This window comes from Patella vulgata, chromosome 2, assembly GCF_932274485.2.
Source record: "Patella vulgata chromosome 2, xgPatVulg1.2, whole genome shotgun sequence".
NCBI lineage: Eukaryota > Metazoa > Mollusca > Gastropoda > Patellidae > Patella > Patella vulgata.
Genome location: NC_065880.2, coordinates 85,284,049 through 85,301,402, shown reverse-complemented (window position 1 = coordinate 85,301,402; position 17,354 = coordinate 85,284,049). Strand labels below are relative to the sequence as shown.

Below are 17,354 nucleotides of genomic sequence, written 5' to 3'. Positions count from 1 at the left end.
ATGGATAAACCCAGTAATATCTGTATAAATATTAAGGAGGTGTAATCAAATAATGAATGTAAAATTGGATAACAACACATTAGTTGGATGCAGATTTCGAAATCTAGATACCTAAAACGCCCCCTGTTTTAACAAACTGATGAACATTGTTTTGTAATTTGTTGGATTTTTCCCTGGTATTTGATTAGCTATTATATACTGAACAAAGTGAAAACCATTAGGATCTACAAACACAATTAGAAGTTAACATATAATGGACATTTTGTTTAACGACAAATTAGCTTAATGTAGTTTTCGAGATCAAAATACATGTAACGGCCTCTGATCTAATTGTGATCGATTGATAAATGAAGCTGAAACAAACATTATCAATTAATATAATAAATGAACTATGAAATATATACCTATTGAAAATGACATGTCAATATAGCGCTTTATTAAATGTTGAAATGAAATGAAATGGGGTTTAACGTCCTACTGCTATGCTCCGAACTGGGCTAATGAAGACGGACATACGCCATTCCATGGTTGGAATATGTGGCCGACCATTATGTTTGAAAATCACCCCCGGAAAAATAAAATTCGTAGTACAATTTTATATTCCTACGCACGAAAAGATTCTCTAATGAAAATTTTAATCACAAATTTTGACATCGGTAAATACCATAATTGACGCTAATCGCGCTACTCATCTAGATCAATCATTTAGTATTATCGGTTTGCGGCACTTTTACGACAGTTTCTAAGATATTGTTACCCGCACAACGTCAGTCTTATATTGTGAATATTAAATATTAGTTCGGTAAGGGATTAGCCGGCAGCAATTCGGGTAATGCGGTATGAATGGAACGGGGCGGGGCGTCTTGCCAACGTCTCTAACAATGTATGAAAATAACATTTTTTTACAATAATTCACTTTAATCAAAATATCATCAGCCACAAACACGTATCAAGTTTTCTTATATATACAAATAACCAAAACAGAATACCTTCCTAAGATACATATATCTTCTACGAATCAGTTTTTTTTATGTCGTATTGGATAGTCAGACCAGCTCGATTCTACGGTATGGAAAGTCCTAAATATTTACATCAAGTTCCAAAAACGTGAGTGGCATACTCATATCAAACAACATAAATAAGAACACAATGTACAATTTTATGGATACTGTAAACTGGTTAAGTACTGAAAACGAAGATATGTATAATTAGATTGTGGAAAAACTGGATAAGCACTGAAAAAGAACAAAAGTACGGGAGTGCCACATTGGCTGATCTTATCCGTGACAGCTTTCCTTGCAACCAGGCGCAACGTTCATGCCACAGCTGTTCCTTATAACTTTCATACCACAGAATAATGTGACCTGTGTGCGGGGTGCTCCAAGTTTGCAGGCACATTATTCATCGTATGAACAGTTTTAATCCATGGTCTAAGTTCACTAGCTGATGTTTCGTTCACATGCGATTTTGTAGTGGACACTCTCTACTATGATGAAGATTGAGTAGTTAATATGAGCATATGGAATGATTTTTATACTGATGACCCAAGAACAATCAATAACGTCGAGGGCTGGCATTCAAAATTAAACAAAGTATCCACCAACAACTCTAATATTTACAGATTTATAGAAGTACTAAAATCAGAACAGAAATAGTTATTGACCAGGGCCCTTATTCACGAAAACTTAAACTAAGTTACAAGCGAAATTTTAAGAAATACTGCATCTTCATTGGATATAAAACAAATTGATTTTACTGGTCAGCCAATCGAATTGCAGTATTTCTTAAAATTTCGATTTTATCTTAGTTTAAGTTTTCGTGAATAAGGGCCCTTTTCACTAATTAGATGGTCCCGGGTTAGATCCTCGTGTAACGTTACCCCTGTAAAATATGTCAGTTTGCATTTAATCCGAATGGGGGACAAACCAATCCGATTAAAACACAAATCCTGTTTCAGCCAATGAAACGGTCTGTTGCAGCACGATCTTGGCGTGCGATGCACGGAACTGTGGGTATCCTACAAGAAACGTCAGCACTGGTTGGTTAATCAAATATCTGACGTCATAGTGTCAAAATACCGCTGGTATGGCCCCTGACACGACCTCCCAGTACAACTGGTCAGATCTTCATGTAGTTTAGGCCATCGAAAGTATAAAAAAAACGAAATGAAATATAGATCTGTATTTTAATCAGATTGGGAACAAAAGTGAGAGGTCAAACACCATTCAGTTCATTGTATTTCTATCAGTTTATATCATAGCTTATTGATGGCTAGATCTATTTCCTAAGGCCAACTCAAGATTTCGTCATGGTCAATGAGATGTAAATAATGTTAAAAACATGATTGTTGGCGATATTGTAGGTTAGGGCTAGCCCCAGGGTTAGGGTTGGGACTAAAACACTTCCCATGTTTACATCTTGTGACCTTTGGGCAAGCTTGAAGTTGGCCTTATGAGAAATATATTACCTATGTTGATGGGTGAATTGACGTTAAATATTCATATTATTTTCATAGTCCATCTTGATCACAATGGTCACTGGTATGAAGGAGAAAACGCTTTGTAGAATTTTCAGATTAGAAAAGATTACACACATCCTATCGTCGAAAACATTCACACCAAGGCAGTAGCTAAATACTTACTTAAAAATAAAGCTAGCACAGACAATAGAGATTAGCAATGCTCCAGTACACATTATATAGCACATAATCCGATCACATGCTCTGGACACGTCCTGCCAGCTAATGATTTCCTCATCTATATTTTCATCAACTGCATGAACATTGTTAGTTTTGATAGCCCGTCTTCCGGTCTTGCCCAACCAATGGTCTTTCTCCAGGCACCGGTCCCGAGTTACTGTGCCGTTGATGTCAACAGAGAGTTTGTTGTAATCTTCAGGTATTAAGATGGCGGATTGTAGAGACAGTATAAATCTGGAATCCATACCCTTTTAGCTGGGATTATAATACGATCGATCTCGTCATAATCAGTCTTATTCCATACCAAAAAATCGTCTTTACAAGTTAACTGTATCCAAATTGACGCTACCAATGTCTGCGAAGATGATTCAAGTTTCCTAATAGAATCTAAGATAAATACAATGTCAACATTCACAGGAGATGATGCCTTTATTATGGGTCTCACATCAGGATTGTACTTGACTGGATTATTCCCTGGTTTTATGATTTAGGTATTGATTTATTAATAGATATACGTTTAAAAAAGATAAACACTACCCGAATGTATGAACACAGTAATATCTGTATAAATATTTAGGAGATGTAATTAAATAATGAATGTCAAATTGTTTAACAACACATTAGTTTGATACATATTTCGAGATCTAGATACATAAAACACCTTCTGATCTTAATGTCTTTAATAAACAACTGAAGCCAAACACGAAGTAATTATTTATGACCTCACCCAATAGCCCACGTAAGCTATTTCGACAAACATTGAAAACCTTTTTAATTCTATATAAGCTACATTTGGTTGTGAACGCGATACAACCTTCCGTAAACCTTGTGTGAAACATTGTGATCATGCAGCATTGTGAGACTATGCGTTCTGAGTTATGCCCCTTTTTCCGAAAACCTCGTCAACGCGGATTCTTTTTAAATAAATTGTTAAACATTGCGATCATGAGACAAAATCAAATGAAGCTTAAGTTCCTACTGTTCTGGGTCACTCATCGCTTTACAGAGTTATACCCCCTTTTTTTTTAGAAAACCTTGTAAACGCGATAGAGGCTATAGTTTTGCTTTTGACAGATCTTTTTTTCAAATTTGGGGTCCACGGTGGGTAAGGCGCTGGCTCGCTAGCCTGGCGGTCCCGGGTTCTCTTCCGTTTTGACAGAACTTTTTCAAATTTGGGGTCCATGTGGGTAAGGCGCTGGGTCGCGGTCGCGGGTTCCGGTTTGACTGAGGGCCTGACAAGAACAGCTGTCTAGTAGGATTGTAGTTGTGCATTCTGTTTATAAAGCTACCGGAGCAAGATGAAAACCCTATGAAACACAATATGAACAAAGTTAATAACATGTCAGCAACAGAATGGACGTACGTCTGCTTTAACAAACTGACGAACACTGCTTTGCAATTTGCTGGATTTTCCCTAGGTATTATAATTTGATTAGCCATTATATACTGAACAATCTATAAACAAAATAAGAAGTTGTCATATAATGTATATATTGTTTAACCAAAGATTAGTTGAATGTAGTTTTCGGGTTCAAAATACATTTAACGACAGCTCATCTAATTGTGTTCGATTGAAAAAGGAAGCCGAGTCAATGTCATTGAAAGAATGGACGAACTAGGATACAATCGCAAACATACACTGGCATGTCAATAGAGCGCTTTGTAGAAATGTTGAAGAATATGACGATGATGGTTGTTATTTAGCTGCAATTTTTAGCCGTGATAATTCTTATCTACAGCTGCAATTGATACACTATTCGAGGATTTGAGCAAGTAAAGTTAGGTTCAATTGCAACATTTCCAACATATATCATCACAGTTTGCATGGGAATAAGTAATTATGTTACAAATAGTGAACAGTGGAACACTGAAATCATAATCTTATGTGATGATTCTGGTAGACTGGAGTTAGCTGGGCAATATCTCAAGAGTTCATTCTGCCAGTATGGTTAAATTTACTTTATTAATGATACATTATGTAAGATTTAGATAAAGAGCTAGCCATTATTGCTATAATATTTCGAAAATAGATAATGTTAAATGAATAATGTGAAAATTTCATTCAAATTACTCTATTGCGAGCGAAGATATTACCCTTTGAAGGTTTATCAAGACGTGTGCAATATTTTCGACCACTGTACTGGTTATTCGAAGCTAAGTCTCGCTCCTCCATTTTTAGCTTAAATCAAAATATGGCCGAACTGTTCTAATCTATTTAATATCGTAGAAATCCCATCGAGAGTTGATTATGGCCTGGATAAGTTAATTAATGTCTAATTAATAATTTAGAAAACATTTCAGGTCTAAAGAAAGACCTGCAATAGGCAGATTAAGCTCTTGCATGATGTATGTTAAAAGGGGTATTATAGGAGTTTAGATAAAGAGCTGGTGGTTATCTCTTTAATAGTCCAAAAACAGATAACGTAAATGGAATATACTGAAAATTTCAGTCAAATTGCTCCTCTCTGAACCGCGAAATATTAGCTTTCGAATTTCAGGCAAGCCTCAATCATCATTACCAAACACGTAACGATAAAAAAACAAAGTCTCGATTATCAGTTTTTATGTTTAATCACCCATCACAAAATGTATTCCATTCCGCTAAATATCGCAGACTAGCGATGACATGGAGAGTTGATTATGGTCTGGATAAGTTATTTAAGGTCTAATTAACAATTTAGATAACATTTCAGGCCTAACGAAAGGCCTGCAATAGGCAGATTTAGCTCGAGCATAATGTATGTTAAGTGAATAGAACACACGTCTTTAAATGACATTTAAAATATTATCAGCGCATAATAGCGTTTCTTTGTGAAGTTCCCGTAGCTCTAATTTTTACAGCTGGATAAAAAAAAATTCGTGGGGAACAAAGGAATTCCGATCATCAAGTCGCATTTTCACAATTTTTTATTTATTTAGTTAATTTTTTTTATTATTATTTTGCGTTAATCGTTATTTTAGGAGAACCGCAGACACCGGTAAATAATGTGACCTTGGACGTATAAAACGGAAACAAAATAACGGACAGTTGGTATGTTTATGTGAGTGAACGCGTCAACTCCATACAAGATTAGTTGCCCATATACATATTGTGGCCGGAATAGCTAAATTCTAATATTTCCATTTTATTTGTACCATTTGGTGAATAATCCTTATTTAATCTTGTTCTGTAGTTAATTTGGAATCATTACCAATGTAAATTCTATATGTGCCGAATTATGTTTAAATGAAATGAAATAGGGTTAAACGTCATAATTATGTTTAAATGATGCCGAGTCACTTTATGTGATTTGCTTATCCCATTCTCTAGCATACGGTGAGCAAGTTGATTTCATCTGCAGGAAGCGGCAGCAGATTATTTTCATGTTTTTTATTGTCTATATTTGTTGGGAATGTTTTTCTGAAACAGTGCCTATTCGTGTTTTTATTTTGCTTTAAGCATGCCAGAAATTATAATCATTTTTGTATTTTACTTATTGAGTTAATGCAGGGTTGATCAAAGGGAGATAACTTAATTACTTGAAATTTACTACCTTTGTTCAATTTCTATAATTTTTATTATTCTGTTATCCCAATACTTAGGATGTTTCATTGGCGAATTTTGTTTTAGTTGAGGCGGGGGTTCGTTATTTATGTTGTTTGATATGATTAAATGCCACTTACATTTTTGGAGCTTGATGTAAATATGTAGGAATTCGCATACCGTGGAATTGATCTGGCCTGGCTATCCAATACGACATAAAAGATTGATTCGTAGAAGGTATATGTATCTGTGGAAGATAGTTGTTTGTTTAGAAGGTATTGTGATTTGGGTTTTTTTTATATGAGAATACTTGATACGTGTTTGTATCTGAGGATATTTTGATTAAAGTGAATTATTGTAGAAATTATTTTCATACATTGTTAGAGACGTTGCTGCTGGCTAATCCTCTACCGAACTAATGTTTAATATTCACAATAGAAGGTAACAATATCTTAAAAACTGTCGTAAAAGTGCCGCAAACCGATGATACTAAATGATCGATCTAGATGAGTAGCGCGATTAGCGTCAATTATGTAATTTAAATTTGTGATTAAAATTTTCATTAGAGAATCTTTTCGTGCGTAGGAATATAAAATTGTACCACGATTTTTATTTTTCCGGGGGTGATTTTCAAACATAATGGGCGGCCATAAATCCCAACCATGTCATTTCAGACTGACAAAACCATAGATAATATAGACTTTTGGCAAGCGTAAATTGCTGGTCCGTATCCATATTAATTTTGCGTGTGACGTCATCAATGCGTGTGTATTTCTCATACGTGATACGGCACACGGATACTGCAGCAGGTATCGAACAGCTTTCATAGGGAAAAGGTCTGTATAACATCTTCGTCTTTTTACCGCTACAGAAATGTTGGCTAAGTGGGGGTCGAGTGTTCGATCCCTGCATTGGCCGAGAAAGCTCATCCAGATTTTCCGTCGTGGTTACCCCTTCTCCGGACGGCGGGCCCTACAAGGACAGTTGTCTAGTCTTTCGGATGGTACGGAAAAACAAAGTCCCATGTATAATTAGCGTGCAAGTGAAAGATCCCTTGACAGTTGGAATTCGATACAAGAGTAGGCCGTAGAGCCGCTGTCCGGAATAATTTCCCTCATAGGCCACTGTATGGCGTATGCCCGTTTTCATTTAATCCAGTTCGGAGCATAACAGTAGGACGTTTAACCCCATTTCATTTCAACATTTATTAAAGCGCCCTACTGACATGCCATTTTCAATAGGTTTATGTATCATAGTTCATTTATTATATTAATTGATATTGTTTTTTTCGGCTTCATTTATCAATCGATTACAATTAGATCATAGGCCGTTAGATGATCTGCCGTTATATGTATATTGAACTCGAAAACTACATTAAATAAATCTGTGGTTAAACAATATATACATTATATGAAAACTTCTTACTGTGTTTGTAGATCTTATTGGTTTTCACTTTGTTCAGTATATAATGGTGAATCTAATACCAGGGAAACATCCAGCAAATTACAAAGTAGTGTTCATCTGTTTGTTGGAACAGACGTATGTCCATTCTCTTGTAGACATGTTACTAACGTTGTTAATATTGTGTGTCATAGGATTTTCATCTTGCACCGGTAGCGTTATTAACAGATTGCACAAGAAGTTATTTGACAACTACAATCCTGATGCGAGACCCAGAACACACCCATCAGCTGCTGTGAATGTTGACATTGTATTTATCTTAGAGTCTATCAGGAAACTTGAATCATCCTCGCAGACATTAGTAGCGTCAATTTGGATAGGATTAACTTGGGAAGACGATTTTTTGGTATGGAATAAGACAGATTATGACGACATCGATCGTATTGTAATCCCAGCTAAACGGGTGTGGGTTCCAGATTTATACATCGATAATAGTATATCTATACAATCCGGCATCTTAACACCTGGAGATGACAAACTTTCTGTTGACAGCAACGGTACTGTAAGTTGGTACATTGGCAGAACAACCGAAACACGCTGTAAGATGAACCTTGGAAAATTCCCGTTCGATATACAGACTTGTTCTATCAGTTTGGCACATTGGACAAGCACAGTGTCGGAGGTGAAGCTGTCAAAAACAGGGATCCCAAATGGGAGTCTGGTAGAAGCAAGTGGTACATGGAAACTGGAGCATCTTTCGACTAGTGAAGAATTCATGGCTAATTACCAGGCCCAACAGTTAATACTCCAGATTTCGTTATCAAGATATCCATTGTTTTACGTACTGACCACCATTTTACCAATCTGTCTTTTAGCAGTTTTGAATCCTGTTGTTTTCCTAGTTCCGGCTGAATCTGGAGAAAAGATTTCTCTGTCTGTTTCCATTCTCCTGGCCTATTCTGTCATCCTTTCTGCGCTATCAGAATTGTTACCAGAAGTTTCAGAAAACATTAGTATTTTAGGCGTCTACGTCTGCACAATGTTATGTTTGAAGGTGGTATCTGTTGTGGCTTCTGTTGGCCCCTTGTCGCTTTATCACCGTTCGGGTTCGGTGCCTGGAGAAGGTATCTACCATTGGTTGGGCAAGACCGGAAGACGGGGTATCAAAACTAACAATGTTCATGCAGTTGATGAAAATACAGATGAGGAAATCATTAGCTGGCAGGACGTGTCCAGAGCATTTGATCGGATTATGTTCTATTTAATGTGTACTGGAGCATTGCTAATCTCTATTGTCTGTGCCGTCTTTATTTTTAAGTAAGTATTTAGCTACTGCTTTCGCTTCGATGTGAATGTTATTTATGTTATAACTGTCATGTTTTCGACGATATGACGTGTGTAATCTTGGCTAATCTGAAAATTCTATAAATAGTTTTCTCCTGTATATGCTTCAGACTAATACCGCAGTGTCCATTGTGTACAAGGCGGACTATAAAACTAATATGAAAATAAAGAGTCCATTCACCCGTCAACAAGGGTTAGATCTACTGTATAAGGCTAACTTCAAGCTTGGTCAAAGGACACGAGATGTAAACAGGGCTGGCGCTAATCTTACTTGGACCTAGTCCGAAGGCTTACCCTAACCTACAATATCGACAGTAATAACGTGCCCTAACCTTATTTACATCTCAGCGACCTTGACCAAATCTAAATTTGGTCTTACGAAACAGATCTAGTCGTCAACAAGCTATGATATAAACTGATAGAAATACAATAAACTGAATGGTGTTTGACCTCTTACTTTTTTCCCCAGTCGGGTTAAATGCAAACGGACATACACGACGGGAGAAACGTTGCCCGAGGATCGAACCCCGATCCATCTGATTAGTGGACAGGTAAATAAATAAGGCGAAGGAAAAGATAAGAAAATAGATCACATCATTCTGTGGCATGATCGTTACGCCTGGTTGAAAGGATAAAAAAAATAGGTCACACCATTCTGTGGTATGAACGTTACGCCTGGATGAAAGGAAAGCTGTCAGCGATGAGTTCAGTCAATATGGCACCCGCTGATATAAACGGCACCGAATGTTCCCACCTTGTTCGAACGTAGAACCTATAGACATGAAATATTCGAACTAAAACTTGGCATACATAACATTGTAGTCAAAGCTGCTTATGGAAAAAGAAGGGTGTTTTTCTCTGTGACCAGTTCAAGTTTACATTCTGACGTGAAGGTCAGTCGGTGGTCTTTGGCTCGCTAACCTGGACATCCCGTCCTCGGTGGTTCCGGTTTTTGGCCAAGTAAGTTGAACGGAATTTTCCGGAGTGGTTTCCCCTTGTCAGTGGTGTAGGAAGGTGGGGGTGTCTAGTGGTTACCCGTGAATTGTAAGAGACCTATTTCGTACTATCTGTAAAAAGGTCTCCATATTAGGGACTAAATTCCCTAATTTTATTATTCTCAATAGATCTTTTCTGTAATCCATCTATTCCAGAAATATTTTCTAGTAATTAAGTAGTAAGAGCCTTACATTTAAAATTTCAAATAAGGTTACTAACTAGAGACACTGTTTAAAATGTACATGATTAATTTTAGATTCAAGTAGCTAAGTCTCTAACTCAATATCATCCAAAATCTTCAACATTGAAAACACAAATTATTTGTCAATTTAAATCAACATTGATGCTGTGATCTTACCGGAAAAAGATGGGCTTCTGATATCCAATATTTAAGACAAAATAAACATTTTGCCATTGGTACACGAATCGTGTACCATAATGCGTTTCAGCCCCAGTTCTAGCAAGAGACTCGAGGAACGAGGCTAGACATATTGCACCAAACCAAACGGCGTATGTAGACTGGAATAACCAGGCGCTAAAAAGTAGGGGATATTGAAATGCAAATGATAAATAGTCATGGACACTAACATGCTTTGAGAGTATGTTCACAGATGAAGAACTTATCGCCCCAACAGAACCACTGAGCTGCATGCGCGAAACGCAATAGCGCCATAAAAACAGCAGTGCATTTCCGCAGTTTTGTATTGTTTTTGAATATCCCCTACTTTATTTTTGGAGAGTATATGATACCTGTAAATATTCTTTCCTAAATAAAGATTTATAAAACTAAAAAAAACAAAATAACATTAGGTCTGTCACTGAGTCAAGTGGCGTGGTTTCGATTCTCCGCTTGTAGGTAAAGATTTATTAAAATTTACAAAACGAGTACGTGTGAAACCATATGGTATGTCATTGAGTTTAGTGGCGAGGTTTCGATTCCCCGGTTCAACCTCGTGGGTTTTCTCCAGGTCCCCCGGTTTCAGAACACTTCTAAAGACCCCTGCGCAGAAGCGAATTACTGAAATAAAATTGAATCATATGTTAATCCCGAAGTGGCCTAGTTCGTGGCTGTGTTTAGTGGACGTTAAATCCCATTTTTGTTAAACCCCATTTTTTTCTCTCATTCTTGGGTCCAAAAGCAGTTTTAAGAGTTAAACATTTGTGACGTAACATTATTGAAGCTCATGTCCTAACCCTTGACCTCAAACTGTAGCTTATATCGCGTTCACAAGGTTTTCGGCAATGGGGGTGGGGGGTACTCAGGAAATGAAGGTTGTAGAAAGCTAAAAATTGGTCATGTTCACTCCTGTTTCCCGTCAAATTTGAAAAGAATCAGTCAACAACAAAATCATAGCCTCTATCGCGTTAACAAGGTTTTCTGAAAAGGGGGAATAACTCTGCACAACGCTGAAAATCGATACTTTTCGTCCTCTCATGACACAGAACAGTAGGACGTTAAGCCCCATTTCATTTCCTCTCATGATCACGATGTTTCACAAATTATTTAAAAAGAACCCGTCGAAAAATTTAGCATCTGTCGCGTTCGCGGTGTTTTCGGGAAAAGGGGCGGCATAACTAAAAACAAAAAGTCGCACAATGCTAAAAATTGATAGGGCTCGTCCTCTCATGATCACAATGCTCCACACAAGGTTTTCGGAAAAAGGGGTGGGAATGCTGACAATCGATAGGGTTCGTCCGCTCATGACCACCATGCTTCACACCAAATTGGAAAAGAATCCATCCAACACTATAGCCTATTTAGGTTCACAAATCAATCAGTTAAAAAATGTAGCTTATGTAGCATTAACAAGGTTTTCAATCTATTTGTCTATATGGTTTACGTGGGCTATTGTATCCTAAATTCATCAATTAAAAATCCGTTAATTATTATCGATTTGGCTTCAGTTTTCAATCCAATACAATAAAGACCAGAAGGTGTTTTATGTATCTAGATTTCGAAATCTGTATCAAACTAATGTGTTGTTAAACAATTTTACATTCATTATTTAATTACATCTCCTCAATAAATATTTATACAGATATTACTGTGTTCATACATTCGGATAGTGTTTATCTTTTTTAAACATATATCTATTAATACATCAATACCTAAATCATAAAACCAGAGGAAGATTCATCAATGTACAAAGCAGAGGGTATCAGTTTGTTAGAACAGACGTGTGTCCATTCTGTTTAAGACATGTTGCTAACTTTGCTAATATTGTGTTTCATAGGATTTTCATCTTGCTCCGGTAACGTTGCAGATAGATTGTACATGAAAATATTTGACAAGTACAATCCTGATATGAGACCCATAACAAACTCATCAGATCCTGTGAATGTTGATATTGTATTTTTCTTAGAGTCTGTCACGAAACTTGATTCATCTTCGGAGACATTAGTAGCGTCAATTTGGTTACAGTTAACTTGGAAAGACGATTTTTTGGTATGGAATAAGACAGATTATAACGAGATCGATCGTATTGTAATCCCAGCTAAAAGGATATGGGTTCCAGATTTATACTTTTCGAAAAGTCTGTCTCTACAATCCGCCATCTTAACACCTGGAGATTACAACAAAGTCTCTATTGACAACAACGGTATAGTAAATTGGTACATTGGAAGAACAATAGAAACACGCTGTAAGATGAAACTTGGAAAATTCCCGTTCGATACACAGACTTGTTTCATCAGTTTGGCACATTGGGTAAGCACAGTGTCGGAGGTGAAGCTTTCAAAAAAAGAGATCCCAAGTCTGATGGAAGCAAGTGGTACATGGCACCTAGATCATCTTTTGGCTAAAGAAGAATTCATGGATGATTTATACGAGCATCAGCAGTTAATACTCCAGATTTCTTTATCAAGATATCCATTATTTTACGTACTGACCATCATTTTACCAATCTGTCTTTTAGTGGTTTTGAATCCTGTTGTTTTCCTAGTTCCGGCTGAATCAGGAGAAAAGATTTCTCTGTCTGTTTCCATTAGTAGCGTCAATTTGGTTAAACCAGGACGAACACCGGTCCTCCTGATTATGCTGAAGGTGAAAGACAGGGTAAAAGGAATAAATAAAAATGCCCATTCAATTGAGGAAATCATTAGCTGTAAGGACATTGGATCGCATCATGTTCTTCCTTATGTGTGCTGTTGCATTGCTAGCCCAGCAATGTTTTATAATAGTTTCCATGCCGGAGCTGGATAAAAAGTTGTAAACCTATCTGTGAAAGACCTGTACAAAGTTGATGGTTTCCTTTTATGTTTCTACATTGTCTCCTTCGAGGAACAAATTCCATGGCCCACCCTAAAAAAAAAAAAAGTCGTTCACAGATGACACGGACGTCATAATTACTGGTAAATGGCGACCGGCTAGTTCTTTTTTTAACTTTTGGTCTCATCCATGGTTATAAATCTGGCCAAAATATTATTAGGATCTGCTTCAAAACGGCGTTGATTTTCACGGGACGTCAGAAATTTGACATCTTTCTAGAGCTTTGGCGATAATGTGCTCAACCCTCTCATGAGAGGTGCCCACACAACACTGGCAATATATCGAACGGCAATCGTCGATCACCATGTCTTGCTTTTTCGTGAATGGTTGCTGTTGATGGCCTTCGAAGAGGCGGTTCATCGTCAAGGCTCTCTCTGCCACGCTTGTATTCCGCAGCTCACGACTTTACTGTGGAAAAGAAAGGGACACGGTCTCCTCTAAAGTGGAGACCATGTCGGCATGTATCTGTGTAGGGATTAGTTCGTTCAGTTGCTGGTACTTGATGACTGCCCTATAGCCAGTTTGGTCCATTTCTGGTGATTTCAATGAGTAGGATCACGAGATGGTCTGGTACGAAGATATTAACACTGTAGTTGCAGTTAATGTCTCTGATTCATTCAATAATCGTACTTGTTACTGCCAAAAGTTTGTTTAACCCAATTGATCTAACTTTCAGGTTTATAACTTTTCAGCTAGCCCTCGTAATCGTTGCTTATCTGAACAGCTTACTTGTGGTCTCCGTTGTGCTCAAGGTACAAATACGGTATATGATGTTATTTTTAAACGCCCCATTTCCAACAAGGTATGGAAAAAAACAAATTGGAATTTAACGTCCTATTGTCCTGTCCTAAGTGATCTGGACGTCACGGTTGTACGTCATGCAGTGTGCTAAGGTGGCATTTTGCCCGGAGAGTGGCTGTTTCCCTTCCGTCTACTCTTTATCGCATTTCAATTGTCAAGGTTTGTTATACGTATACACTAACTTGTACACCGGACCTCGGTTGATAGCGACGACAGGCCTTATGCGGGTATTTCGGAATAAAAGAGGAATGATAAATACATAGGATTCGTCCTCTTATTTCCCCTAATTTTTCACACCAGATTTTAATAAAGCCATTAAAGAGGTCCCGTGTACACATTGGCGTGCACGTAAAAGATCCCTTGACAGTTGGAATTCGATATAAGAGTAGGTCGTAGTGCCGCAGTCCGGGCAAAATTTCCCTCAAAGCACACTGTATGGCGTATGCTCGTCTTCATTAGCCCAGTCCAGAGCAGAACAGTAGGACGTTAAACCCCATTTCATTTCATTTCATTTCCATGTTGATAGGGTTTTCCGAAAAGAGGACGCGACTCTGGAACAGGTTGTGTTGGAATGTTAGTATATATATATATATATGAACTAACCCACAAACGTTCAACTAATCCTATGTTAGAATTGAGCCCATTTAAAAATCCATACCACAAAGCCCCACCCTCCCTTAGAGCTGCACAAATCATAATTCATCATCATAATCTACAATTTGTCCCTCTTTCTTAGTTTTTCCATCAAAATCTACCATTTTCCGTCATATTTTACACTTCTCCCACTACATCGTTCCTATAATTTTCCCAGGCTATCCTTGTATGAACAATGTAAGATGCCCCCTCCCTCCAGCGTATATTAAAGGGACAATAACACTCTTGCTGGCTTGACAGCTCCAGAAAATAAAAAATAGCCTTATTCTAAGTACTAACTGTCCAGTACTTGTCCAGAGGGTTCAAAAATATGTTTAAATCCTAGTCACATTTGTAAAGCTTTACGTCAGGCTTTTCAAATCATTTAGTTGAATTTTTCCAATATTTTAAATTAGATGTGTTAAGATGAAATTTGTATCATCAATTAATTGGAATATTTAAAATAGTACAATTTGTTGACCAGAATAAAGATTGGGACTGTACTGTTTTGTCGGCTTGCAGACGACTCTTTAACTCTGACAGTACCGTTGAGGCCTTACCCGCAGCAAAGTCGAAGATGTCAACAAACCGGACGCGTCAGATCAGCTTAACGCACTCCCACAAATAAATCATAGAACGACGATGTCCTGGAACGATGTTAATTTAATGGGCAAAGTGGTAAAAAACACTGTGAAGTTTCACATACAAAATTATGACGAAGAAAACAAATATCAACCCATGTTGGAAACAATGGCGGGTTCTAACCAGTTCATAGATCTCATTGTCCAGTCTCTCAGATATAAGACAGCACCGACACTCGCTGTGACGCTCAAACCAAATGCAAATGCGAAATAAATGTCAGTAAATTATATGGAATGAAATGATAAGCTTAATAAATGTCCATTACCGAAGTACACAAAATAATGGTAGGTTTAAGATAAAGAAAACACAAGCGTAGCGTCAGCTTGGTTACCGTAAGGTGCCTTAGTTCTAGTAACAAGTGTCTTATTTGACGACTACAAGTTAAAATCTATGGCAAGACGGTAGGGTCACGAAAACGTAAAACAGCGCACTCCCCACCTTAAAGGCGTACGTCTTTAATAATTAGTTCTTATCAACAAATCACTGGTCTATACAGAAATACAAGCTGAGACACAGGTCGCGTAAATGTCTTCAGTTTTCCACTAAGCTTGCTCGAACCTGGTTGATCGTCCTCAAAGACTACAACGTCAGCTGTCCGGACAATTCCATCTTGACTAAGTTCCACATTCACTATGCGTCCTTTAAGCCATGATCCACGAACGGCGTCCTTTTCCATAACTAACACTAAGTCACCAACATCTAAGTTTGAAAAAGATTTAGTCCATTTACGTCTTTGTTGTTGGTTTTGGAGGTACTCCTTCCTCCACCGAATCCAGAATTGATCAGCCAGATACTGCACTCTGCGCCAACGACTGCGGCAATACAAATCCGGTTCCGTGAAGTTTCCAGGAGGAGGTAAATAAGGTCTAGTTTTCATGGTAAGGATACTAGCTGGTGACAGAGGCTGAGGATCCTCTGCATCTGAAGGTATAGCTGTTATAGGTCTGGAATTGACAATGGCTGTAGCTTCCGCCATGAGAGTAACAAGAAGATCGTGGGTGATCTGAAACTTCCCAAGTCCCAAAAGCATACCATCCAAAACACGACGTAGGGTTCCAATCTGACGTTCCCATACGCCACCAAAGTGAGATGCGTGTGGCGGATTCCATTTCCAGTCACAGTCGTGGTCCAACAAGAATTTCTTCACTTTATCATTATCGACATCCCTCAAAGCATCATGGAGTTCATTATGTGCTCCTATGAAGTTAGTTCCACGATCAGATCGAAGTAAAGCAACAGGACCTCTTATAGCGATAAAGCGTCGTAATGCGTTGATAAAGGCCGAAGTGTCCATCGCGTCAACAACTTCTATATGAATTGCTCGACTGGCTAGACATGTGAAGATGATGCCCCATCGTTTACTATTGATAGATCCACCTCGAGTTTTCTTCGTCGTTATGTCCCAAGGACCGAAGGCGTCCATTCCCACGTTGGTAAAGGGTGCTGTTTGCCCTACACGATCTTCTGGGAGATCGGCCATCTTAGGTGCTTCAGAAGGCTGACGTAGAAGATTGCATCCAACACATTTTCTAATCAAAGAGTTTACCAAACTGGAACCTCCTATGACCCAAAATCCGGCTTGTCTGATGGCTCCATGGGTTATAGATCTACCTTGGTGATGCACTGTTTCATTGTAATGTCGCACGACAAGCAGTGTAACATGGTTCTTCTTTGGTAATACAGTCGGATGCTTCTCCGGAAAGGACAAACTGGAACGACGGAGTCGACCACCAACCCGGATAAGTCCATCTTGATGAAAGAAAGGGTCAAGCTGATGAAGATGTTGTCCAAGAGACCGTTTTATACGTTTACTTTCGTTCTGATGTTTTTTGAGATTTGCAACCACTTCAGGGGAGGCTTCATGTTGAACATGTTTTAGGATTACAAGTTCTGCTTCATGTAGGATTTCAGGATTAAGATCCATGCTTTGGTCTTCTGATGAGCCACGTTTCCTATGACGAAGCAGAGTCTTCAAATAGGCAATCGATTTACAAAGTTTGCGCCAATTACTAAAGTAAGCGAAGTATCTACAAAGTAGACAGATGTTG

The 17,354-nt window shown here is 38.0% G+C and overlaps 1 protein-coding gene across 1 annotated transcript in view; it reads left to right on the top strand.

Annotated features, from left to right (window-relative positions):
* LOC126812467 (acetylcholine receptor subunit epsilon-like) overlaps window positions 1-17,354 on the top strand; it is a 35,524-nt gene continuing 18,170 nt past the window's right edge. Inside the window, exon 1 of the mRNA XM_056098402.1 lies at window positions 1-13. Coding sequence (XP_055954377.1) covers window positions 1-13 — 13 coding nt within the window. The remainder of the gene's footprint in view (window positions 14-17,354) is intronic.